The sequence below is a fragment of the Chamaea fasciata genome, unplaced genomic scaffold (assembly GCF_029207755.1).
Source record: "Chamaea fasciata isolate MVZ Bird 193981 ecotype frontalis unplaced genomic scaffold, bChaFas1.0.hap1 SCAF_4, whole genome shotgun sequence".
Taxonomy (NCBI): Eukaryota; Metazoa; Chordata; class Aves; order Passeriformes; family Sylviidae; genus Chamaea; species Chamaea fasciata.
In genome coordinates this window covers 18,459,861-18,486,603 of record NW_027094089.1, presented here as the reverse complement: position 1 = coordinate 18,486,603, position 26,743 = coordinate 18,459,861, and the positions used below count along the sequence as shown (strand labels likewise).

The 26,743-nt window shown below is 56.8% G+C and overlaps 1 protein-coding gene across 2 annotated transcripts; it reads left to right on the top strand.

The window, feature by feature from the left end:
* Positions 1–5,004: 5,004 nt before the first annotated feature.
* Positions 5,005–25,351, top strand: ARID3C (AT-rich interaction domain 3C). Of its 2 annotated transcripts, none has more exons than XM_066182301.1 (8): positions 5,005–5,288; positions 5,891–6,214; positions 17,746–17,818; positions 21,390–21,573; positions 21,775–22,019; positions 22,331–22,600; positions 22,781–22,870; positions 23,670–25,351. In XM_066182301.1, the coding sequence occupies exons 1-8, from the start codon at positions 5,250–5,252 to the stop codon at positions 23,810–23,812; spliced, it is 1,368 nt and encodes a 455-aa protein (XP_066038398.1). In that variant the 5' UTR covers positions 5,005–5,249; the 3' UTR covers positions 23,813–25,351. The 2 variants fall into 2 exon arrangements, with proteins under 2 accessions (XP_066038398.1, XP_066038397.1); XM_066182300.1 differs by having other exon boundaries at positions 17,746–17,824.
* The last annotated feature ends 1,392 nt before the right edge of the window (positions 25,352–26,743 follow it).

Here is a 26,743-nt window from a genome sequence, read left to right as displayed (position 1 = left end):
AACATACTTGGGTCTCTGGAAGAGTCTCTGAAGTGTGTGGAGCCCTGCCACAGTGAAGCCTGAGCTCCAGCCTCAGCAGCAGTCCTGCTGACAGCTGGGTGTCCCCGGGGAAGCTGGAATCGTCCCGCTCAAGGTCCTGGGAGCTGAGGGTACATTGCTGGGCAGGATCATCCCTGTCTCAGCTCCCAGGTATTGGCAGAAGATGGTGCTGTTACTCCTCTCACCACTGGTGACCAAAAGCCTGGGCTGGTGCCATGTCCCTGCTTCCATGGGCAGTCCTGGAGCTCATTGGGCTCCATCCTTTTGAGGGATAGTGGCAGTGCTGAGTCTGTGGCTCCCTAAAGATGGCTGGACCCACACAAAGGGAGTGGTTTTGAGAGGTTTGCGCACACACAGGTGTGCTCACGTGCTGTCAGACACATCACACGCATGTGTGTGTTTCACAGGTCGTGTGTGCATATAGGTAGAATAGTTTTCAGGTGGGTGTGAGCACAACAGGTGGGGCTGGCACACATTCATAAATAGGTTGAACAATCAGGCATCTGTCCATACAGAGCAACTGCAGGTGTGTGAGTGCTGGGGCACATGTGAGTAGGACGTGTGCATGGGTGTAGCCAGAAGAGTTTTGTTCCTCCGTGTGCGTGCCCATGCAAGTGACACAAGTGTGTCACACCTGTGTGTGTGCACAGCCTGCAGTGCACACGGCAGCAAGTGCACGCCCCTGTGTGTTCATGGACAGGCAGGCTGTGTTTGTGTGTGTGTGCATGCACACACACGCGCATGCTCTGTGTGTGCACCTATGTGTGTTCCTGTGGGTTGCCAGGCCTACCTGGCCCCACAGCACGCCTGTTCCCTGGGGTTTGCAGGGCCCTGTTGGGGAACACGAGCAATCCCATGCGAGCTGGCCTGCGCGGCAAGGCGCTAACTCAGCAGCTCGTATCAATACCACTCCACTTACAGCGAAGGCCGCATAATGAAAATCCGATGGGCACGCTGGTGGGAGTAAATAAGTATGCCATTAAAATAAGAAAATCAAAGCTCTGGACAGGTCTTTTCTCTTGCCCATTGATTTCTTTTATTACGGAAATATTGCTGCTAAATAACATTAGTGTGAACAATCTCAGCAGTGTTTTCTGTAGCGCCCATGTCAATAACTCCATCCCGGGCGGGGGATCCCCCCCCAGCCCAGCTGCAGGGTCAGCAGCCCTGTCCATGCAAAAGGCTGCTCTGGGGGTTCCTTCCTCAGTATCCCCAGCTCAGCTGGCATGAAGAAAGAAACCATGATAAGTAGAGAAACTATGCAGTATGGGGTGGTTCAGGCAAATGCCAGCAGGGTGGAGCTGGGCTTAGACCCAGGAGCCCTAGCTGCTTTGCTGCAGCGGGAGGGGTTGTCCCCATCTCAGCACGGAGCTCTGAGTGCCAGGCATTCATTAAAGGGTCACAAAAAGCATCCCTTTGGTGGCTGCAACCTCTTAATCAGCTAAGTGTCTCCAATGACCAGCAGAGAAGAGTTCTGGACACAGAAAGCTCTGCCAGCTGTTGGTGCCTCTGCCTCTTCTTCCCGTGCCTCCTCATCCATGCCCAAGTCCATGCTGGCCTGACCCAGCTGCCTACAGCTTTGCTATCATTTGATTCTCATGGAGAAACTGAGGCACAGGTTGGAAGCTCATCTGCAATCACCCAGCTACACCACAGCCCTTGTGCCAGGGCTAGGGCTTGCCCCTTTCCCCCTTGGCCACCCAGACACACAGCATCCTTCAAAATGCCCACAGGCAGCAGGTATTCCTTGGAGACAGAAGGTTTGACCAGGACACACAGGAAATATGCACCCTTTGGTGTCCAGAGGCCAGATGAGACCCCAGGGCACCTCAAAGGGCACCAAACCCTTCTGGAGTGGCTGGAGATGGGCAAGGAGCCAGCCACAGGCACATGCACTCTGGGTCTGGTAGACCCCAGTCCCAGCTGAAACAGCCATGAGTGGCATCTCCCCAGAGCTGTCACCAGGACAAATGCAGATCGCTGCCCTCCTAATACCTTCTCCTTGCAACTTGCTTTATCTTGCTGCTGTCCCTCCACATGCAGAGGGTATTGATCAGCCCACAGGATCTATCTCTTGATTTCTGCTGTGGTATCTCTCACTCTGCTCCGCTGTCTGCTGTGCCCATCTGTAACTCCACTATCTATCTGTGCCACCTCAGCCACAGCTGTCAATTGCCATTTGGGGAATTTCTCTCCAGCTGGGAGCATCACCAGACCCCATCGGTGCAAAATGCGGAGCAGGGGGGCAAAGGGGACACAGTCCTGCTTGCTTGCCCCGAGGAGAGCATGAGAACAGATATACTTCATGACACATGTGCAGAACCCCAGAGCTGCTGTTATCACTGTGGAGGATCCAGAGAAGAACTGAGTAGGACAAGTCACTTGGTGGCTATGCCCAAGGCAGAGACATGCTGCACCTCCTGGAGACCTTGGCATTGCCACTAGTTGGCCTGGGTGCTAAACTGACCCAGGCACCCCAACCCCTCTGCCTTGCGGAAGGGGAGCTTGCCCAGACACTTGGGTTCCTGTTGAGCCATGGAGAAGTCACCACATCTGTCTCACTCCACCCAGCCCAGCTTTCAGTGTGCAGGGGATAAGGTACAGCCCAGAGCAGAGGGTGCAGCACACTGGGGTACAAGGCAGCAGCACTGGGAGGGGAAGCTAGAGCCATGTGGCATGGGGTCCTGTGCAATAAGTTCTGAGGGTCATCTGGCCCAGTGGATCCCTCTGAAATAGAGCCAGGTCTCATCTTCTCAGTGCAATCAACAAGAGTGCCACACTGACTAGCACTCAGAGGGGCTGGCAGGCACCAGGAGGTCCCTGCCTCTGCTGCAGCGGGATGGGATGGGCCAGTGCAAGCTACAGCTGTCCAGCCCTGAAATAGGATGGTCGACAGCTAATTTATCTCCTGTGCAAAGATAAACAGTGCCTGGGGGCCCTGCGGGGTCCGGAGCTGCCCTGCACTCCCAGGGAATGGTCTGATTTTTCCAGGAGAGCCTCCCTGATGAGCATGGTGCACTATGTCAAATCCTGCTGAGGTGCCAGGGGCTTAATGAGCCCCAAGAGTCACCAGACCCATGGCAGGACACGGGTAGTTTCTTACAAGATGTTCATAGGGAAACTGGAAAGCACAGAAGCAGCAGCTTTTCTCTACAGAGAGAACTGGTGAAAGTGGTAGAGCAGGGCCATGGAGTCTGAGAGCAAAGTCAGTTCCTGCCACCAGCACGGCCAGCAGCTGTTTTTCCTTAAGATGATTGGAAGAAAAGGGAGGATCTGGCTCATGCTGGCTGCCCCTGGCCCCTGCAGCACAGAGGTGGCTGTGGAGGGGACCGAGCCACCATCCCTTGCCACCCAACCTCCTGTCATCCCATGCCACTAAAACCCAGTGCAGTAGTAGGAAGTCTCAGTGACAAACTCCTCTGGCTGTGGGATGGGATCAGAGCCTCTGTCCCTTGTGTCCCAGTGTGGTAGGGTAATGCTACTCCCCAGGTACCCTTGCAAACCCTGCAACTGCCCTAATCAAAAAAAGCCCAAGGAAAAGCAAGTGCCTCCTTTGCCTCCTGGCAAAGTTTCCTCCATAGAGAAAGGAGTCAAGAAAATCTGGGAGACAGGCAGGTGGAAGGAGAGTAAGGAAACAGTCTGGGGATGCTGCCAGCGGGCAGTATCGAAGGCAGAGAGGTGCTGTGCTCTCACCCCATATTACATCCTTGTCTGACATCTGGAGACAGACTTGATGATAGCCTGGTGCCACAGTTTACCCCCCTGCAAGCAGGGACACAGGGCAAACCAGGAGCATTGAGCCACTCCAGTGACAGAGATACATGGCCTTGTTCTTCCCATGCCAGGAAGCCTCCTTGGGTATCCAGGCCACATTACAATCTGACCCCTTGAGCCAGGGGCCAGGCACCCACAGCACACGCCACAAAGATCCTTCAAAGTCCCAGGCTGAGGGTCATGGGTCACACTGCTGTGATAGCCCAGCCCTGGAGAATGGAACTCAGGGTTCAGCATCTGGAGCTTGCCCCGAACACCCCTTTGCGTCTGCACATGGATTGGTAGCATAAGCACACATACCCACTTCCCCCAAAAAAGCGTGTGTGCACATTCCTGCCACTCCTACCCCTCCCAACAGAGATTGCACACACCAAAAGGTGAACACACAGAACACACACACACAAGCTCCCCATGGACATATATAAGGCATTTATTATTATCCCCAAGAGCAAACACGTGTGTGCACACACTGCAGGCACTCAGCTCCTCTGACGGTGCACATGGCTTTGCACATGTGTGTGCATGGTTACTGCTCCAGGTGATGGATACACGTTCTCCACATGCACCCCCACGGCATACACACACCTTAGACACCAGGCACACTCCTGTTGGTCTGTGGGGGCTCCCATACAGACACGTGTAATCCACTCACTTCTCCCGTTGTGCACAAGCACAAGGTTGCTCAGATGCCCTGCACACACACGTGTGGGGGAGGCTCATCCATCCCATTGTGCACACTTGTACGCATGCAAGCAATGAACACACACTCACCTTCTCCCAGCACTGACAGGTATCTACACACACACAGACAGACCCTCTAAAAGGTGTGCGATGGGTGCAGCACCCTCTTACACGCGTGTGCACAGACCCCTCTCACACCCCTCCCTCCTTCACACTCCCTTCCCCTCTCACACGTCTATGTGTGCACAGGTTGCACACACTCCCATGCACTACCCTCGGCCAGCACCCACACATGGACACAGACTGAGGGTCGCACAGCCCGCCGCACCAGCGGCGCCGACCCCTCCCGCGGGCCCGCGCAGGGCGGCTCCGGACAGGCTCCCGGCGGGCCGGTCCGGGGCGATACCCCGGGGCGGCCGTAAGCCCAGCCCTCCCCGGGTGACTCCCTAGACGTGCGCTAGCAAATGGGAGCGGGGAGGGGTGTTGCTGTCTGACTGCCACTTGTTGCAAAAAAAAAAAAAAAAAAAAAAAAAAAAAAAAAAAAAAAAAAAAAAAAAAAAAAAAAAAAGGAAGAAAGAGAGAAAGAAAGAAAAGAGGGAAAAATCCCACCCACCCTCATCTGCTGCGGAATAAAAGAAATATCGGCGGGCGCGGCGCCATGTGAGCGGCGGGCCGGGGCCGGGACCGGGCGGAGCAGCCGGCCGTGCCCCCCGGGACGGCGGGGCGAGCCCCGGGCGGCGCTCGGAGCCGGCGGCATGGTGGAAAACCCCAGCCTGGCGGCCAAACCCGCCCTGGTGAGGGACGGAGCGGCCGGAGGGGCTCCGCCGACGCGGGGGTGCATGGCGGGAGCGGGGTAGGGACACCCGCGTTGGACAGGGAGCGGGGATTGGGGTCCCCGGTGAGAGGGGAGGGGGGGTCCCGAGAGGACAGGGCCCCCGGTGAGACCTTCCGGCGGGATCGGGACGGGGTCCCCGGCGGGGACGGGGCAGTGGGGGGCTCGGTAGGAGAGGGATCCCCGTCGGGGCGGATGTCTCCGTTGGGACCGGGGAGGGAAGGGGTCCTCAGCAGAACGCGGTTCCCAGTGGAAGTCACAGCAAGACATGGGGGTCCCCGGCGGGATGGAGGCTCCTGGGTCGGACCCGTCCCCGGGAGGAGCGAGGATGTGGTACCGGAGGGCCGGGTCCCTGCGGGGCAGGGTGCCGGGTGGTCCCGGCGGCGGAGACACCCCCTTCGGCGGCGGGAGGCGCGCCCGGCGCGGCGACGGTTCCGCGAGCAACTTTTGGGCAAGGCCCCCGGGAGCGGCAGGGAGAGTGGGTGGGGTGGGGGATGCTTCCTCCCCTCCCTCCTCCTCCTCCGGCTCCGGCGGTAGCGCTGAGGCCGTGCCCTGTGCCCGCAGCCGGCCGCCCCGCCGCGGGGACCGGGGGCGGCGGGGGGGCTGCGCTTGGCGGCGGTGATGGAGAGCCTGCAGCGGCAGCAGGCGGCCCGCCTGGCCCGCGGCCCCGACGGCGCTCCCCGACGGCCGCCGGTAGAGCCTGGCCCCGGCCCCGGGCCGCCACCCGCCGCTCCCCGCCGCCGCCCGCCCTCCGGCCCGCGCCCGCCGCCCGCCGCTGCGGGGGAGGAGGAGGAGGACGAGGAGGAGGAAGAGGAGGAAGAAGGGGAGCCCCGCGACCCACCGCCGCCTCCGCACCACGAATGGACCTACGAGGAGCAGTTCAAGCAGGTAGGGAGGCATTGCTACCCCGGCACCGGCTGCTCTGGGCTGGCATCCCCGGTGTCCCCCCATGGTCCCCAAACTCGGGTTCAGCTTTCCCTGAATGGACGCCTCTTATGCCCCCCACTACTCCCAAACCCTGTCTGCGTCCCACCCTAAATGGGCAACACTGCACCCGATCCCAGATACACCCCAAGTAGACATCCCCCATATCCCCCTTAACCCCAGACATTATTGCGATGCCACCCTAAATTAACCCCCCTCATCCTCCCCGAAATGGGTACTCCCTGAGTGCTCCCCACTGCCCCTGTCCCTAAGCCTTGTCACCACCCTATAGGCATCATCATCATCCCATCATCATGCTCCCCATCTCCCTGCTACCAAACCCCATTTCAACCCTGCTTCGTTACCCCACCTCGTCCGTGTCCCCTGTGCCTGTCCACAGGCCGTGCATCATGATAGGGTGTCCAGGGTCCAGGCATCTCCCTGTGCCCACCCTGATCTGTGCCAGCTCCATCCCTTGTGTTTTCCATAATGGGTAGAACAGGCTGACTCCTGACCACAGAGGTTTTGCAGAGATGAAGAAGGGCAAGGGCTCTGGTGTGTGGTCACCCCAAAGAGCTGGCGAGCCATGGAGCTGAGTTCCCTTGTGTCTCTGCAAGGGCCAGGGCATATTATGGTTGGTCAATGCAGCTCACTGATTTATTTCTTTGTACTGGAGGGAGTAGTACATGCACCCTATCCCCTCATTTCTGGTGGGTTTAGGGGAGACGCGTTTGCAACTGAGATCTGGCATGGGGAAAGGGCTTCAGGTGCTCATATAAAGGATGGGAGAAAAGTCTCCCTGTGTTTAATGTGTGTGGATCTCATCTGAGCTGGGTTGTGCAAGCTCTGGTTCGCACACAGCAGGTGCCTCTCCATGCAAGGGTGTGGGCATGGAGTGCACTGTGCCAGGACAGGTTTGTTCTCCCCATGTGCTCAGCTTCGTTGTGGGGGAGAGAGAGAGGCACAGTGGGTGACAGGGAAGATGTGGCGAGGGGATAGAACAGAGAGACGTGTCCCCATACAGCTGTTGTGTGGCTTTTTAGGACGGCATTGCTCAAGGACAGAGGGATGAGGGCACTTCAGTCTCATCCAGTTCTGGCAGAAGAGGAAGGGAACAGCAGCAGGGACCCAACTTTTGGCTGCTATGGTGGCATGCTGCTGTCTTTTCTGTTTCACATTGCTCAACACGTTGTTATTTGGGGGGACTGGGCCTCACTCCCTTCGTACAAGGCAGAAGGTACAGGTGCAGACAGGGCACGGGTAGAACATGCCCCTGGCTGTGCCCGGGGATGCTGCCGGAGCCTGACACTGCCTTATAGCAGCTCGGGGAGGGCCGGTGTTGGTGTGCTGCACGGGCCAAACAGCTCGTCCAGGAAGTGTTACATTACACCCCGCTTCACAGAAAAAGGCTGACTGTCCGGTTCCCGGGGTCAGCCAGGAGGTGGGAAGCAGCTCCTCCCTCCCCGGGGAGGCTAGGAAAGCATCCCCGGCATTTCTCGTCCTTCAGCCTCCCGCCCTACCCCTGTCTGGGGCTGCCCGCACTCCTTGTGCAGGGCAGGAATGTTGTGAATAGTGGGAAAGGGATGACAGGAGAGGTTGGGGTGCAGGTTAAATCCTGCCCCAGCTTCCCAGGGAGAGAGCTGGCTCATTCCTTGTTTGATCTCTTAGGGTTTTTTCAAGCCTGATTGGAAAAGTGATGGACCCCTCATCCAGAGACCCACACCTCTGTTTCCCACCTTGTGGCATGTTCCAGCTAGCCCAGGGAACAACGGGATGTCCTTCCGCAGTTTGGAACAGGCTGAGGTGCCAGATTGCTTTGGGGTTTGCAAGGTGGCTGTCACTCCTGTCCCTCCCCTGAGATCATGCAGGAGGGCACATACCCCTGCCTGGGAGGGACGTGTCCCTGCTGGGTCCTCTCCAGGCTGCAGGGCTGTGGCTCACCCAGCCTGGGGAACAGGTTCTCTACTCTCTGCAGGGACTGAGTGGGGAGGGTGGCTGTGCTTCAGCTTTCGGAGGTTTCCCAGGGGCTGGGCTGTGATGCTGTGGGGGAGGTGGGGGGGGCAGCATGTGTCTGCTGGAAAGCTGCTGGGGCAGTGGCAGTGTGGTTATGAGGGTCCTGGAGCTGTGGAGAGACCCTGGAGTGGCCAGAGCTGTATTTCCCACCAGGACTCCCTGTTTGAAACTGCACAAGCCATCATACCATCATCTGGGGTGGGGTTCAGGGCTTGGCCCTGCTCTCGTCCTCCTGGACTGGGGGCACAGCTAAGTGAACAGAGACCACCAAATTCAGGCTTTTTGGCAGAAAGTGGGCAGATAGAGACTTTCTCACCTCTCTGCGGTGGGGAGGATGCCTTGATGGGGATTGGGTGGGAGGTTGGTGCAGGACCAGCTGGGGAAGGGTTTCCACACAGCACAGTGGTGCTAAAAATGGGAGCAGAGGACAAGGTGGTGGTGGCAAAACTCACAAGGTTAATGGACAAATCCTGCTTTACACAGAGGAGCTTTTCAGGAAAATACCCCACACGTATGCTATAGTTTTGTATGCTTCCTGAGGCGCTGGTTTGGGAACAGGGGGTTGGTGAGACCTTTGCTCTGTCTCGGAGGGCTGCTGTAATGTTATGAGGCTGAGAGACCCCCTCAGCCCTGCCTCTTGCATCAGCCCCCGGCGGCAGTTTATGTACATTGATAAGGACACATAGGTAGAGACCTGGGCAAAGGTCTGGGAGGTCTCCACACCCAGGGCTTTCAGGCAGACCCAGCCCTGAGGTGGGGGTCACCAAGTGGGGTCTGATTATGCATTAGCCATGAACCCCAGCTTCCCTAAGGGCTGGAATACCTTCAGGTTTTAATTCTGTGGTGCTGCATTGTGTTTGACTTAATGGGTAAGAGCCTGGCATTTTGGTGCCAAGCTAAGCTCCATGAATTCAGGTTTCCCCCTAGGGAATCCATGGATATAGACAGGGGTGGGTGTGCTGTTTTCCTCTAAATGATAGAAGAGCAACATCAGAACCCAGGGCTTCTCCATCTCCCGAGGCAGAAGGGTCTCAAACATTGGGGCTTTGCATCCAGCTCTCTGTTAATGGAGTGTTTGCTGGCTGGAGAATGGCCTCCCTGTCAGGGTTCCTACAGCATGTTCACACCCACCTGTGACTGGGGCGATGAGGATTCTCTGAAACTCCTTCCTCCCTGCACAGGAGCAGCTGCAGGGGTTGAGCCCCAGCCAGCCCTTTAGGAACCCCAGGGTGTCTGGTAGCCTCAGTGGTTAATTTGGTGGTGGATGGTGGCTGCTTTTGCCAGCAGCTGTTTGCCATTATCCTCAGCCTAACCCTGGAGTGGCTGTTCCTCCTGCCCTGCCTGTCCATGATGCTAGCAGTTACCCCTTGCACCCACCCACCTGTCCTTAACATGCATCTAGGGAGAACTTGCCAGCTGTGAATGTGTGCACTCGCATCTCAGAGCCTGAAGGTGTGTGCCCCTGTAGACAAAGACCTCCTTGTGCCACAGGGGGGTCATCCTAAAATGGGGTGGAAGGTTCTATGGTTTGGACCCTCCTATTTCAGTCCCTACTGCTTTCTCCTGTGGTGTTGTCCCTGGAGATGGAGGAAATAGACGCAGGAATGTTCAGAGAATGGAGACAGCTGAAGAGGGGCACTCTGAGGAGAGGGTAGCAGTCTCCTTGCCACAGCCCCTTCCTTGCTGTCAGTGCATCTTCAACCTAAGCGCAGGACCAAGGGCTCCCAGGGCTAAATTAGAGGGTCTCTGGTTACACTGCAGAGGCAGGGAGGGGGGAATGGATGTAGTGTGTTTGCCCTCGTCTTTGCCTGGAGGCTTTTCTCCAGTGAACCTGTGAGGAGAGCTGTGCCCCTAATCTGGGACCACCTGCAGTGGGTATGTGGCATCAGCAGCAAGGGTCAGTGTGCTAATCCTTGGAGCTCCAACAGCTTTGGCAACCCAGCAGCAGTGGAGGGCACAGCACAGGATCAGGGGGCTGCTGGGGTGTGGCTGGAAGGGCAAACAGCTGTTCTGGGGGTGTGTGTGCCCACAGACCAACTTGAGTGTGTGCATCTGTATAAATGCACATGTAAGCTTGGGGGTGTGTGTGTATGTGGACCCCCATGAGTGCCCCATGTGTAGCGGTACTTGGGAGACCCTCTGTGTGTGTGTATGGATCCACAGGAGCCTGCAGAGTGTGTGTGTGAACCCATGGAATAGCTGGAATGTGTTTATGGATCCATATGAGCGTGCAGGTGTCCATGGATCCAAATGGCTGTGGGTGTATGGCACCGTGTGCGTGTGCTCACACGAGTCTGAGCACACCTGTGTGCATGTACAGACACACATGTGGTGTCCCAGGGTGTTCAGGTATGTGCATGCCTGTACCAGTGTCACCGTGTTGGAATTGCATGGACCCATGGGTACTTGAGGCAGGGTTTGAGGGCCCAGCCCCCTCCAAAGCTGCCTCTTGCACAGCCCACAGTGCTAGGCTGTCCTGGTGGTGCCCATCCCCTGCTCCCATTGCTGCCCCCAAGGCACTTCTTGGCCCCACTGGAGCCTGTGGGATGCTCAGAGCCTCATAAACTGCCACAACATTATTTTCCAACCAGGGGTCCAAAGGGTTTGGGATTTACACCTCCAAAGAGGAGGTGTAAAAACTAGTTGAGGGTGTGAGAATACCTTCACTGTGGAGGGGAGAGGAGCACCGTCAGGAGCTCATACTGAGGCTGCTTCCAGCTCTCTCCCCAGTTACATCCCTGAAATCAGATGCCATTGAGTCTTAGGGGAGGATGCACGCCCTCATCAACTTGGGCCTCCAATAATCCACTAATTGGTTAATAATGGAGGTAAATCTCCTGTGCTGCCAGCCAGCTAGGCAGGGCTGCGGGGGGGTCGTATCTGGGGTGGTGGACTGTGGTCTCAAGGGGATGGATGGATGGATGGATGGATGGATGGATGGATGGATGGATGGATGTGCACAAGGATTGTATTTCTATGTGAAGAGTGTATAGGGATGCATAAGTGTGGACAGGGTCTTCCATGCAGAGGGGAAGCACGTAGAGGGGCTGTGTGACTGTGCTTGGGGGGGGCTGTTTGTCCAGGGTGAGGGTACACAAGGAGAGTATTGACACGTGTGTGCATCTGCAGAACAAACTGCAGTGTGCATGAGTGTGCAGAGGGTGAGCAGACTCTTATGTGGGGGCTCTGGAAGCCTGCCCCTCAGGCACGGGGCACAGGGCACCCACTGGAAATGCCTCTGTTGGTGAGGCTGTGCTCTCCATCCTGGATCTAAAGCTTATGTCCCATGTCTGTGGGAGGGCATGAGTGAGAACCAGGCGCAGATGCTCTTTCTGCTCAGGCACACAGCTGTTTCAGAGGCCAAGGCAGGAGCTGGGGTTGCTTTGACAGGGTGTTGTTGGGGTGGCCACCAACCTTTCCTTCTACATTGTCCCGTCAGAGAAGTTGCAGGAAGGGGATGGGGCCAGAGGTGTATGGTGGGGAGGGGGATTGAACAGTCCATGCACATCCCAGGCATGCACACAACCCCTCAGGTGTGTACCCTGTACTCACACAGCTCCACAGCAGGTGTGTGTGTGCACAGACCCCGGTGTGTGCTACAGCATGCCCTGTGTGCTCACCCATGCAAGTACCACAGGGGTGCGTGTGCATGCCCCTTGGGGACACCTGGGGTGGTGCTGGCCATGGACAGGGTCCCTTGGCTCCCGTCACCTAGTAAGGGATTGAAGGGATTGAAGGGGAAGGATGTCCCATGGCTTCAGTCACCCATGGAGGGATCAGGGGCGGGGGGGGATGAGAACGGAGGGGGAGGCAACATGGAGAGGAAAGCAAGGATGGAGGGGGAGGCAGTAGCAAGCGCCGGTGGGTCAGGGAGGTTAACCCGAACAAATCCACTCATTGACTCCCTGCCTGCTCAGCCATGAACGAGTAACAAGGGGCTGATCGTGGGGGACGCGTGTTTGCTGGGAGCCGGGACCGCCTCTCCTGTGCTGCAGCCCTCATATGGGACACAGGGCCATGAATGGTGCCCAGGATGGCACCGCACAGCCATGGGCACCATGTTTCCTCTGGCTCCAGCCTGTGGGGTAGCCATGCCAGCACCCCTGCCTCGGTTTTCCCTCCTGAAGAGCATGTTAAGCAGAAGGCTGGGGACCCTGTGAGCTCCCCACGTCACGCTGGGGCCAGGCTATGGGTGGGGGGCTGCTGTCCCAAGGCCAGCACTTGCCAGCAAACCTTGCGTGGGGCCGGGTTAATGTTTGCAGCAGGCAGCCCTCCCGGGAGTGGCTGCGGCAAGAAGGGGGGTTTTAATGACCTGCCGGATCCGCCGCAATATCAGCGCTGATTAAACCTGCCTGCTCTGTAAAGCGCCGTTAAATATTAAGCATGATGAAAGTCTTTGAGGGGGAACCACAGAGCTGGGAGAGGTCTCCAAACAGAGACTTCCAGCCATGCTAGTGGGGTGACTGCTGAGGTTGGTGGTGTTGGGATGAGTGAGCACCCTGCACCCCTCAGGGCTGTGGGGTCAGGGGGGGAGTGTCCCCACAAAAGCCAGCACTGCCTTCAAATGCAGCCGGCCATCCCGGCAAAGCTGTCCCATAACCATTAACTTATTAACAACTGGTGGAAGAGGCGAGTAGTGGATTGCAAGGTCAGGGGGTGGTTTGTGCCTGGCGGTGAGTGAACTGCCCCTCAGCTCTGGCAGTGGGGATGGGGGGAGGGACCTGCAAACCCTTAGTTCACTGTGTGTGCCCCATGGCAGGGAAGACTCTAACTGTGGATATTATTGGGATAATAATAATTATTATTATTATTATTATAATACTGCTCAGGGCTCTGCCTCAACTGGCAATGGCCAGATTCTGTAGTTCCCTGCAAGGTAAACTGAGACATGCCAGCAGGGCACAGGGGAGGACACACCAGTGTCTGGGTGCTTGGTTGTGCACCAACTATCTTCCTCAGGAAGGATGTCAGAGGCAACAGTCAGGCTCCAGAGAGGTGCAGCGACTCCAAAACAGTGCATCAGCAGTCAGCCACCCGTGGTGTGTGGCTGGGGGGTGCAGGGATGTGAGCATTACCTGGGCGTGCTGCGTGAACAGCAGCCAGATGGAAAAATTAGCAGTGTGGCTAATCAATGTGGTGGATATTAAGCAGCTCAGGGTTGGGGGGTTTGCATGGTGGGGGGGAGCTGAGCAGGGTCCATGATCAATACAGCTCATATTAAGTGGATTGAATCCTGGCTGCTGATCTGAGTCCTCACTGCCAGCAGGAGGTGGCAGCTGAGCCGGGACTGTGGGGGTTCCACTGACATCACTTCCTTTGTTAGTAGGGTACAGGGGGGACTGTGTGGGGGCTCACCAGGATGGGGCAAGCTGAGGTGCCTGGGGGGTGGCTTAGCACCTCATTGCATCTTCCCTCTATCTAGGATGTCAGCTAGGCTAAGGGGTCTCAGGGACTCAAGCTTCATCTCTAGAAGCCCTCCTAGCTCCAGGAAAATCACCTCCTGGGTGAATGAGTGATGCTAACAACGTTACTTAGTCGTGGGGAGGAGGAGGAGGAGGAGGAAGCACAAGGTCTGTTCATGTCCTGTTAATAAACCATGTTCGACCCGCTGACCTTTAACCTGCCTGACAAGCCCCGTTATCCCCATCCCTTAAGGAATATAGATGTCACCATGGCAATGGGATGACAGGAGGGAGCAGGTCCCAGAGCTGCACCCAGCATGGGGTGTGGGATGAGGACACACTGAATTAGTCCTGCACAAGCATCCAGGCCAGCAGTGCCAGGTGGAGGTGGGGTGCTGCTGGGGTTCCAAGGCCGGTGGGGTGGCCAAGCATGGAGAGGTCCCAGAGGTCAGCAGAGCAGGGCTGCACTGCGCATCAGTGGAATATCGATCCCGGGGCTTGACAGTTTAATACTTCCGTTTATAGAGGAATATAGTTACATCGATGCTGTTAAATGAGTTACTAATTATATCAATTCAAACACGATTAAAAGGGTCCTTGCTCATAGGTCACCGCAAGCAGGAGCCGCTGGTTGTGTTGCACAACTGCCCTGGGGCAAGGCTCAGACCACTGCTTTAAGGCGCACACAGAGGGGATGCTCTGGGGCAACGTGCCCTGCGGAGTCTGGGGTACCCATCCATGTGGAGTGCCTGTCTGGGGTTGTGCATGCGTGTCTGGGACTGTACATCTCCTTCTGGAGTTCTGTGTTTGAGGCTGTTTGGGGCTCTGTGTGCCAATCTGGGGCTGTTTGTGTGTGCTTATATGGGGTTGTACATGTCTGTTTGGGGTTGTGCACAAATGTGTGGGGCTCTGTTTGCCCACCTGGGGCTATGCATGCCCAGCTGGGATTTACCTGTGCCTGTCTAGGGTTGTGCATACCTGTCTAGAGTTGTGTGTTCCGTAATGGGGTTGTATATGCCACTCTGGAGTTGTGAGTGCCTGTCCAGAATTGTGCATGTATATATGGTGTTGTGAGTGCCTGTGTGGTGTTGTGTGTTCCAGTCTTGGGTTGTGGGTGCACATACAGACAGCCATGTGCTTGTTCCGTCTGGGGTTGGGCATGCACATATTTGGAGTGCGTGTCCCTGATGTATGGATGCGGTTGTGGATGCTCCTGCAGTCTGGTGTGTGCCCATGAAAGTCGGCACACACCAGACTGCTGCACATGCCTTGGGAGGCTGTGCACTTCCAGATGTGGCTGTGTGTGCCTGTGTAGTGATTTGTGCTCATGTGGGCTGTATGTGCATGTGCATCACAGGTTTGTGCACACTCCTGTTATGTTCTACGTGCCCCCTGTGGGGGCACACCAATGCAAGGTTGTGCAGGATTTACTTGCCTGTTTGATCTTCTGTGTGGCACTAGGGGGGATCTGTGACCCTGTACATGGTTGTGCCTATGCTTGTGTGGAGCTGTGCAATGCCCATGTGGGGCTGTGCACACTCAAGTGGGCTGCACACTCAAGTGGACCCACACAAACCTGTGCACGTTTGTGGGGTTGTGCAATCCCAGGCATAGTTGTGTGTGCCTGTGTAGGGTTGTATGTGTTCATGTGAGATTGTGGCAGCCCATATGGGGTTATGAGGCACCAGATGAGGCATGTGTCCCTGCACAGCGACTGTGTGTGACCCAGGAGACCTCTTCTCCAGCCTGAGCATCCCCAAATCTTGTGGAACACCCCACACATCCCAAACGTACCCAAGGGCTGTGCCGGCTTGTCCCCAGTTACTCAGCTCCACTCTCATCTCCACTTAAAAGCTGACCTTTGCTCCCTGTTTGATGTAATGTGTTTTTGCATCTCAGTGCCCCACAGATAAAAGGTTAGAGGTTAATAAACAGTGGAAAAATAGAACTTGCCCCTTGGAGGTCACACCTGTTTTGAGGGCTGAAGTCAGTAGCAGCCTGCTCTGGGTAGGATCCTGCCTGCATTGAAGAGAGGAGAAGCACGAGTGGCACCCAGGGCAGAGGTGTGTGGGTGCTGAAGCCCATCCACTGGGTAACCCTTGGGAAGGCCATGGCTTCCCCTTGCAGTGGAATGAGTAGTAGTTGCCAGTTTTGGGTGTTTGCCCCTGCCTTGACAAGCCAGATGTCAGGCGATGTCAAAGCGCTTGGTGTGGAGGCCTTCCGGAGGCAGGGAAATGCAGGCAAAGCCTGGCTGACACAGCCTTCATGGGGCAGAAATCAAAGCAGCTTCCTGGAGCTCTGCTCGGAGCCTGACCTATTTACTGTAATCAATGGCTCGGAGCCCTCCTGGAAAAGAGCAGGCAATGGGGAGGGGGCACAGAGTGAGGCAGGGAACACTGAGGTGGAGAGGGACACAATACTGGCACCTAGGTGTCAGGGCACACTCCAAGAGCACCCTGCTGCAAGGAGAGGATGGGTAAGTGGCATCCAGAGAGCAAAGCAGCAGCAAAGGAGCTCCATGGAGCCAGGCAGCCAGTACCTGTGGGTATGGTGTGAGTCTGGCAGTTGAACCCCTAGAGGAAGTTAGGGACAAGCAGTTAGCACTGATCTGTCCCTGACAAGGACACCTGAGTCAGACAAGGGACTATGTTAGGTGTGTCTGTTCAGTGGTGGGAACCATGGGGTCTGTAGAAGCATCCTCACATCCCTGTCGGTCCCCATATTCCCCTATCCCTGCATCCCCACATCTCCTTGTCCCCGAAGTCCCTTCACCCCACATCCCTACATTCCCATCTCCCTGTATTCATGTGTCCCCATTGCATCCCTGCATCACCCCATTTCTGTGTCCCCTGGGTCCCGGCAACCCCATATCCCTATATTCCCATATCTCTGCATTCATGTGTCCCCATGGCATCCACTCCCATCCCCACATCCCACTGTCCCAGCAGCCTGATGACCCTTAAGCACAGGTCCCTTTATCTGTCTGGTGAATGATGTTCTGTGTGGAGCAGAATGGGGGGTGGGGGTGCTCCCTTTCTATTGCTTTTTAACGGCCTTTCCCAGCACAATTGTTTTTTAAACGACTCTATTTTGTGCCTGACTTTGTTTTCCAGCTTGCATTTCTTTGTATATGTTTTGGAAATCCATTCTGGACTGCTGAGTTTTGTTTCTTTTCAATGGCTTTAAATTCTTGCCGGGCTTGCTGGGAGGAATTGGTGTCTATGGCGTCTTCGATTGGTGCTAATTTTTCCTTCATGTGCTCTGACTTTTACTGCTGGGCCATCGATCTAGCAGGCTCCAATTTGTCATGGTCACTCAGGCGCTGTGCTGGAATCAGGCAAGCCTGGAGTTTCGCACAGAGTGGCACTTTGTGTCCCTGATGTAGGGGCTGCACTTGTCTCCCCAGTGCTGTCTCTCAGCTCAGGCTCTGTCCACGTGTCCAGATCATCCAGCACACATCAGTATCCCTACAGCCACATGTTTGTGTCATGTTTGCATCCTGTGCGCATGGCAGCCTGGTGCTTGCAGTTCCCTCAATGGTACCCAGTGCCATGGTCCAGCTGATTTTTCCTTCCCCAGGATGGGATCAGCCCCCATTCTTTGGGTGGGCCTGTGTCCCTGTGAGGGATGAGCGCTGATGAGGATGCTGATCCCATGCTGGGACTTGGGGAACCCCAGCACTCGGCAGTGACAGAGCAGAGCTGAGCATCGCGATCCCAGGATCCTCTCTGGGGCTCGGGGTTTGCTGATTCCTCTGGGCTGTGATTCTTGCACTTAAGAGGGCTAGGGGCAGGACAAACTGAGGCACAGACTCAGCGCCTCTGCAGCAAAGATTCAAAATAGTCAGTGGTCTGTGGGGAGCCCATGCCAGACCCCAGGCACAGGGAGAGCCCACACTGAGGCAGAGGGCATTGTCAGGGGGCACCCTGTTGTAGCGGTGCACAGAGAGCCTCCTGTTGCTGGCAGAGCAGCCAGGAGGGGCCAGGGGTGGTGCCAGGTTCTGGCACAGGCACTGCTCTGCTCTCCATTCTCACCTGCATATGCTGGAAGCACTGACCCCTCTCCTTCTCCTGCCTCCAGCTCTATGAACTGGATGAGGACCCGAAACGCAAGGAGTTCCTGGATGACCTCTTCGGCTTCATGCAGAAGAGAGGTAAAGGTGGGTGGCTGGGGTGGGTGCCACTGCCACCCCTGCCTTGGCTGCTGGTGGGGGGCTCACGGTCTGTTGCTCTCAGGCTCTGAGCTGCTCTGGGTCTCTGCAAAACTCTCAGGCAGGTCTTGCGGTGCTCCCCCTGGGCTTCCCCCCAAGCCGGGGCAGCTGTGATGCCGATATCCTGTGTCCGTTATCGATGCCCAGCAGGGATGCCCACTGGAAACACCTGGTGGGGATGTCCATTAACATACCCCTTGGTGACAAGCGTTAGCTTCACCTGTTAACGACGCCCATTAGCAGTTTTCAGGACATTTAGGGATGCCTGGTGGGAATGCCCTTCAGTGCCCATTAGGGCTTCCTGTTAGCAGCGCCTGGTGAGGATGCCCACTCTCAGCATCTCTCAGCGATGCCTATGATTAGCGGGAGTGGGGCCAGCAATCCGGGCAGCGCGGGCACCCAAGGGTTAAGGGCTCGACAGCCAACCCATCCTCATCTGAAATCTTTGCTATCGGCATGGGGGGCCGAGCCGGCTCCCGGGGACTCGATAAATGCTTTAACCTTCGCCCTCCCCGGCCAGGCCTTCGACAATTAAAAGTTGCCGAGTGCGGGCCTGCGGCTGGCCGTATTAATTAGAGCCTTTTGCCGGTGTGTGGATTAATGAACAAGCCGCTCGATAGCCAGTAAACCCCAGGCAGAGGTTAATGCCGAGCTAATTAACGGGGAAAGGCTGAGGGGAGTGCAGGAGCTTTGGGGCTGGCTGTATGTGGGGTGAAGGAGGGCAGAGAGGGGCAGTCGTCCACATGCCCTGCTGTTGGAAGTGTGATAAGAGTCTCCACCTGGCTGTGGGGCTGCAGAGATTGACTTTTGAGTTGGGCTGGGACACCACAAATTTGTTGTGCTCAGGGGTGTGTGGTGAGTGGCTGGCATGGCCAGAGGGCCCACACTGGGGCCAGCTGTAGGCCATGAGTGGGCTGGGTACTGCCCCATGCGTGCCCCCTGGCCCTGGTGCAGAGCTGTGGGGAGTGAGTGGGAGTGTCAGCGCTGCCTCAGCCCCCCAGCATCCATCAGGTACAAGATTCATGGGCTGTTCTGCAGCTTCATTATCTCTCTCTCCAGAGCTAATTAACTCCCTCGCTATTGGGGCTGGGGCTAATTAAGTAAGTGCCTGCTGGTGTGGGGAGGAGGTCTAATCCTTCCCTGACAGCACTGCTCCACAGCCCTCTGTGTCTGGATGTCCCACTCCTGTTCCCTCCATCTCTTCTGTCCTGCCTCTCTTTCCAGTGGGTGCCATCCCTTTGGGAGGGCATGCAGTGTGTGGGTGCATAGGTGCAGGAGTGGGTGTGCATGAATGTGTTGGAGGAGACAGGAATTTTGGACTGAGGTACCAAAGAGAAAGGGGACAGAGTGAGGAGCAAGGAGGGCATCCCAGAAGTCATCAAGAGCTGGGTAAGTAACAGCACGCAAGAACCACCGCAGATGCAGGTGGGGCACCCAGAGGTTTATGGGCAGGGGTCTGTGACACCCGGGCTGTGTCCCCAAGGTCTTCAGGAGGGATTGATGTCCATAGGGTGAGCACTGCTGAAAGGGACTGTGTCCCCTCTACTGTCTGTCAGGACAGTATCAGCACTGACATTTGTCAGCAGAGTGGAAAATGTATAGGGTTGAAAAATGGGTTGGGAGGCAGACCCTCTGAGGCCACCCCATGGCACAAGGGCACAGCTGGCCCTGGTGGCTCATAGAGGCGATACCACGACCACCATCAGATATGGGCTACAGGCAGTGGGGTAGCCATGCCATGCCCCAACTTTTGTGGCACCTCAAAGGTAGTAATCAGGGACAGAAGGGGGCTATTTCTGCATTTGCTCACATGCAGCCCCCCCCCCCCCACCATTTCACCACCAATCTGAGTGCCCTGCTGATAACATGGGGCTGTTAATCAATCAAGGCACTAATTGCAGCACCACAATGGCTGCATCACCTCCCTGGGCTTTTGTGCCCTTCGCCCTGGCTGGGGCTGGGGCCATCACTCTGTGGAGATGCAGACAGGTGCCTTTGTCAGTGGGACAGGCATCGGCCATGCACCCCGCACAGCTCCAAGATTAATGGCAAAGCACTTTCGTAAGCCACCAAGGCTGGAGAGGGGAGAAGAGAAGAGAAATCCATGGGCCACTGACTGGGGGCTGAGACTGTGAGAGCTCATTGGCACTGGGAGTGAGGGAGAGCCCTCAAATTGGGCCCCCCCGAGGTGATGGGTCTTGTGCCAGCAGCCCTGAGCGGGGCTGGTGAGCTACCGACAGCAGATGTCAAGTCAATATCTCTGCCTTTCTCCCAGGAGGATAAACTCCTCTCCCCCTTCCCGACCTGGTGAACAACACAGACACACACACAAAAAAAAAAGTTAAATGAACTCAGTAAAAGAATGAAAAGAGCTCATTTTTCAGGCTTATGTGAAGAAGCCAAGCCAATATCAGGGCCATAAATTAGGGATGCTGGAGGATGGCGGTGAATGACGGCTCTGTTTGAGGGGCGAAGCACAGTCATGACAGCCTCCCTCAGCCAAATGGATGGCTTTCCGATACTGCCTGTGCCCCACCACCTCACAGGAGGAATAAATATGGGATGGGATGCTTGTCCCTCTGCCCAGCTTCCAGCAAATGCCCAGACTGTCATCCCAAGGAGGCATGGAGCACAGCAAGGCTGTGGGGTTTTTTAGGAGTGCTGTGAAGTGGGTTTGGGATTTTAGCCAGACTTAGTGGCTGTGGAGACCATGCTGATCTATATTGGCCTCACAGAACCCTGGTGAACCCGTGTCCTCTTGCCCCATAGCCTCATAGAGGAGGGTGATGCTGGGGCACCAGGGGTCAGGATCTCTACTGAGAGCAGTTGAAGAGGATTTGGGGTCAAGTTTCTTGAAGCAGGGCGCTAAAGTCCTTTAAGCAGAGGAAACTTCTGCGGCTATCTGTAGGGTTAAGAGGTTTTTCAGGAACTCTTTGGAAGAGTCTGGAGCTGGAAGAGAAAACCTCTTCATTGAGAGATGGTAGGGTGAGTCCTCCCAGAAGGCTTGTGGGGGTCATCCCTCTTCAGAAAGGTTGTAGGATGGGTCCCTTTTTAAAGTGTAGATGGAGTCTCTCTTTATGGGGCTCTGAAAGAGCATTGAAAACTGAGTCATTCTAGGATTTTCTGAGAGATTTCATAGATTGGTGCTGTACAGATAGCTCTGAGAATTGTAGAGAAACAACCTTATCTAAGGGTGTCTGAAGAAGGTACTTTGCCCATCCCACTGTGGCTCCACATTTCAGATGAGAGCATACCCAGCCCCACTGACAGCTCCATCAAAGGTGATCCTCTGCCAGCATGTTGAGGTCTCCCCTACTTTTTGACACAGTGCCACTCTCCTGGGCACCCTGGGGTCCTGCTTACACCCCAGGTGCCCTTGGACACGGAGAGATGTGCCTCCCATTGTGGGTACCTGTAGTGGCAGTGGGGGAAGAGTGGGGGCTGTGATCCCAGGTACAAAGGGCCCCTGTGGGCAGCCCCCACACCCTCTTCTGTCTCTGTGTGCCTCCGGAAGGGACACCAGTGAACCGCATCCCCATCATGGCCAAGCAAGTGCTGGACCTGTACACACTGTACCAGCTGGTGACAGACAAGGGTGGCCTGGTCGAAGTCATCAACAAGAAGATCTGGCGGGAGATCACCAAGGGCCTCAACCTACCTACCTCCATCACCAGTGCTGCCTTCACCCTCCGCACACAGTGAGTGCCTGGCCACGTGGGGGACATCTGCCCTGGGGCACCTGCTGGCTCAGATGTCCCAGAGCCCTGGATGGGGTCTGACATGGAGTAACACAAAATTAGTTGGAGGGCTCTGCTCCTTCCCAAGGCCTCTTCACTCATCAGGAGGCTTGCTGAGAGGAGCACGACTGTGTATCTCCCCCTGGCTCTCTCCCCATGCAGATACATGAAGTACCTGTATCCCTACGAATGTGAGAAGCGGGCACTCAGCTCTCCCGGAGAGCTCCAAGCTGCCATCGACAGCAACCGTCGGGAGGGGCGGAGGCAGACTTTCGGCACAGCACTCTTCAACTACTCGCCAGCCAGCACCCCAACCCTGCTGGGCACCCCCAAAATGCCTCTGCCAGCTCTTAGTGTCTCCACACACAGCTGTGGCCAGCTCAGCCAAGTGCACAGCGTTAAGAAAGGTGAGTGAGGATCCCATCTGCCCAGCAACAACCATCTCTTCCCACTACTTCCCCACACTGCTCCAGCAGTGGAGACGTCCCGTCTGGTCTTGCCCTTTTTGCATGGGGAAAATAGGAACAATGTTGTTCTTTTAGTCCCTTTCAGGGAGTGAAACACCTGTATTTTCCCTGCCTTTGGAGAAGGACTGTGCCCAGATATTGGGAGTGGTGGCCTGCCCTGCCCCATTGCTGGTGGGGTGGAGCTGGCACCACTGGGTACGGTGGGGTGAGGTGGCGATGAGGGACCCGCTGAGCTCTCTTGGTCATTGCAGAGGATGGAATGCTGGCAGCATCAGTGCCGGGGCGCATCACTATCCCGGTGGGACTGGCCAGCCACCATCTCACAGCAGCCCAAGCAGCAGCTGCTTCACAGGCAGTGGTGCTGGAGCAGCTGCGGGAGAAGCTGGAGACAGGGGAACCCCCAGAGAAGAAGGTGGCCCTGACAGTGGAGGAGCAGCAGCGGCTGGTGCAACACGCACTTCAGCATAACCTCCTGGCCATGGCCTCCCAGTTCCCCATGAATGTCAAGATCTCCAGCCGAGGTAACGAGATGCAGCACCTCAGCCTTGGTCATCCCTTTCCCTGGCACCCGAGGTGGGAGCAACAGCAGCAACTGGAGAGGAGTATGGATGCCCAGAGGGATTGGGTCCCAGCTTATCTGTCTCGGACAGGTTTTTGTTTCTGTTTCACTTAACACTCATATTGGTATTTCCTTTCCCCAGATGACAGACAGGAGACCGCATTGAACCTGTCCACCAACAGCATTAGCAGTATCAACATGTCAATAGAAATAAATGGAGTTGTCTACACAGGTAAATAGAAGGGCTGCTTGGCCCATGTAATTGCGGCCGGGAAATCCAATAACTTATAGCCACTGCCTGGCCAGCAAGTCCTTCCTTCAATCTGATGTCTTTACTATAAAATCCATTGTAATGAAGTGGCAGGGCTTGGGGAGAGGGAGCAGGAGAAGGAGGGGGTTGACAAGGATGGAAATTGGCCCAAAGCAAGTGCTAGCAATGAAGGGCTAAAGTGGGGGGTGAATAGGTGGACAGACTCTGGCCGAGAAGTGACCCCGCAGCTAGGGTCATTCCACACCCCAAGGTCCCAAAGGCAGGGCTTGGATTTGGGGTCACCCCAATGCTTGTGTTCCCAGAGGGTCCCTGGCTGGGTGTAGGGCTTGGCTGGTTGCAGAGCATGGTGCAGGGAAAGATGGTAGGGTGCTTTGCTGGAGCAGAAGATCCTTTGGGGTACCAGTGTGCACCAGCCTGGCTAAGCAGCCCATCCTGTGCCCCCCAGATCCATGCTTGTCCTGCTGAGACACCCCACAATTAAAATTGATGGCTTTGCCTTCAGAACTTAAATAGTTATCGAGCTGGAAAGGTCAGGGCTAAGCATCATGTAGGGCTGCCAGCCACATGGGCCCTGGACCACCCCACAGGCTGCCCCACACAGGCAAAGATGACTGGGTTGGGAGAGACACCACAGGTGATGAGAGGGGGCTGAAGCCCCCATGAGCCTTGGTCCCACACTCCCCAGCCTGGGTGCTGGGGGCGAGGTAAGCAGATCCACCAACCCTGGGCTCGCCCTAACCTGCTTGTTCTTGTCCTCCAGGTGTCCTGTTTGCTCGCCGGCCCTCAGCCACCCTGGCACCTGGTGGAGGGAGCACCCAGACGCGTCCAAACCCCATGCCTGCCCCAAGCCCCCTGCTCCCAGCCTCCTCTCAAAGCCACACTCCCACTAGCACCTCGCTGTAAGGCAGATGTGCCTCCACCCTAAAAGCAGCTTAGGGTGCCCAGAGTCTGGGGGGCTGAGCTGTGGAACCCAGCTGGGCCAGCAAGGTGGGATGGGGGACCCAAAGGTGCCCCTTGCAGCAAAACTGAGCTGTGTCCATGCAAGGCTGTGAACACCCATGTGGGCCCTTTTGTCCCTTATCTCCACATGTGCCCTCTGACACACACACACACACACACACACACACACACACACCCCTTCCTTCCCAAGGCACTACCCCCAGGTAAACCCCCCATACATCTCCTGCTGCCCTGATGCCTGGGGGACCCCTGGGACCTGCATGCTGCACCCCCTACATCCTGCAGCCCCTAATCCACCTCAATGCACGCACTGCTGCCCCTGTACACACCTCAGTGTAAACACTGCATCCCCTGCACATACCCTTGATGCCCACATTGCCTCTCCATACACACCCTCCGTGCAAACACTGCAGGCACGATACTCTGCAGCCCCTGTAAATCGTAGCCCCTATACGCTGCAGCCCCTAAATATATACTGCACCCCCTACCCACTGCAGATGCCCCTCCCCAGCCCTCCTGTGCTGCCTGGGCTTGCTGCCCCTGCCCTGAGATACCCCCAGGGTGGTGGTGTCTCAGCCCCCCAGGTCCTCAGCTCAGGGGGATCACCCTGGGGGGGGCAAATAATGGGGATATTGGTGGGAATGGTGAGGGTGGAGCTTATTGGGGTGGGGCTGGGGTTGGGGGTTAATGTCGGTGGGGCTTGTTGGTGGGGGGAGGGCAGGGTTGCCCAGCAGAGCCCCCCCACCACCAAAGACTGTCTGGGTGCCAGGGTCCCCAGACAGGCAACAGGAGACAGAGGGCATTCCTAACTACCTCGTTGGGGCTGGGCAGGCACCTCCACCCGCGTGTGCCCCAGGGTGCCAAAGCAGGTGGGTGTGGAGCAACGCTCACCTCTACCTCAGCGCGGGGGGCTCGGCGGCGCCGGCCCCTTCCCCACACTCCCACCGCAGCCGTGCGACTCTGTGTATATTAAAGGAAACGAACTCCTGAACCAAACTGGTACTGAGGGTGGTGTGCAGGGTATGGTGCCACCCACCGAGCACCAGGGCCCAGTTTGGAGGTGCAGGACAACCCAACGGCCTTTGATACCCTGGGTTAACACCTGTAGTGCCTGAGGTTTCACAGCCCACCTCACGCTTGTCTCCAGATCAGTTTCTGGAGCCCTGAGTTGCAAACAGGTGCCCTATGCCCACCAGAGCTCTCAGACATGGGCTGGATCAGACAGGGCACAATTCCAGCTGTGCCAGCCAGGCTGTGGGGCTTGCCCCCATGAGCCCCCAGTGGCAGCTCATCCATGGGTGGGGATCCCATTAGGCTGCCCTGTGCCTTGAAAGGAAACATGACACTGGAGCTGCTGAGATCATGTCCGTGGGGCTGTGAGGTTGCACCTGGTGAGACACCAGCAGTGCTGCACCAGCCTGGTACCTGAGCAGTGCCCACAGGGGACCAAGGTCACCACAGTGGGGCTGGGAGGCACACGCATATGTGGGTGGTCGCTTGTGCTCCCTTGCACAAACTCAGTGGTGTGTGCACTCATGCACATGTGTGCATGTGCCATCACACTCATGCTCACACATGGACTTCCACACGTGTGCAGCCACCTGTACATTGGTAGAGGCACAGGGGACTCCCGTGGGGACAAACACTCCAACCAGAGGCAAACACGAAGACAGGTCCCTTGCACCCAAGGGGACAGAAATTCCTGTTTGAGAGTCCCCCCCTGAGGCCAGACTGAGACCCCCGGGGACAACCTGAGCTTCACGTGGACAGCCACAGTTCCTCCGGTACAGCCCCAACCCAACCCCTCGAGGGCAGCCCCCAGTCCTCCGGGGGCAGCCACAACCCAGACTCCTGCCGACATCCCTAGCGGATTTCCAGGGCAAGGGGTCAGCCCCAGCCCGGACCCCCGAGCCCACCGGGGGAGTGGTATCGCTGTCCAGGGTGCTGCAGCAACGCTGCCCGCCCCGAACCCAGCCTCGGGACACGGGGGTGACACGGAGGGTGGGGGGTGTCACGCTCGAAACGTGTTGAGGGCATGGGGGTGCAGAGGGTCGATGGTCTGGCGGGTCTGCGCCTGTGGTCTGGCCACTGGGGATGGGGGAAGGTTCATGAACACGGGGCGTGTGTGTGCGTGCGTGGGGGGGGAAGGGGCGGGGGGGGGGGTGGTTGTTTGTGAGTGTACCAAGCAGAGCTGGAGTGGGATTGATGCAGCCTTAATTGAGGTCTTGTGTCCCTTTGCACTGCTGTGAAGTGCTGGCCGCAGCTCATCGAGCACTGCAGCCCCAGGGAGCCAGCAGGGCACATACAGGCCTGCATCCCCACTCATTACCAGGCTCGGAGGGTGACGTGTGTTTCCATGCTCCCTGGAGAGCTTGGGGACACAGCTGCTGTCACCTGAGTAACCAGCCATGATTGATGCCTGCTTCCCCATGTCCTGCAGGGACTGTAATTGAGCTGGAGAGAGAAGGTGGAGGATGAGGGGACAATCCAGCCCAGCTGACATAGCATTGGGTCCAGCTTCAGCACTGGGCCGGGGTCAAGTGGTTGAATCAGTGTGCCCCTGCAGGCTCCAGGGATAGGGATGTCGTCACAGCCCTGCTCTCATTCCCAAGGAGCTGGGAACAGACTCCGTGTGCTGGATTGTGGGCAATCAGTGCTGTAGCTGCAGCTCTGTTCCAAGGCTTGCAAACTGGATGGGGCTCTAAAGGGTGGATGGGTCAGTCCCAAAGCCCCCAGTGCTTGAGGCCCAGGACTCCCTGAGTTTCTCACCTCAGGGTACTGGGTGGTCTGGGACCCTCTACTACAGACTTCTGTTGTTTGGGGCATTGCCCATCATGCTGAGCCCAGGCTACAGACTCCTCTAAGCACAGACCA

Excerpts from the sequence above, each read along its gene's own strand:
- ARID3C (XM_066182300.1), top strand. The coding sequence starts at position 5,250 with ATGGTGGAAAACCCCAGCCTGGCGGCCAAACCCGCCCTG. Across the intron at positions 5,289-5,890 it reads TGGCGGCCAAACCCGCCCTG|CCGGCCGCCCCGCCGCGGGG; the intron begins GTGAGGGACGGA and ends CTGTGCCCGCAG. Across the intron at positions 6,215-17,745 it reads ACGAGGAGCAGTTCAAGCAG|CTCTATGAACTGGATGAGGA; the intron begins GTAGGGAGGCAT and ends TCCTGCCTCCAG.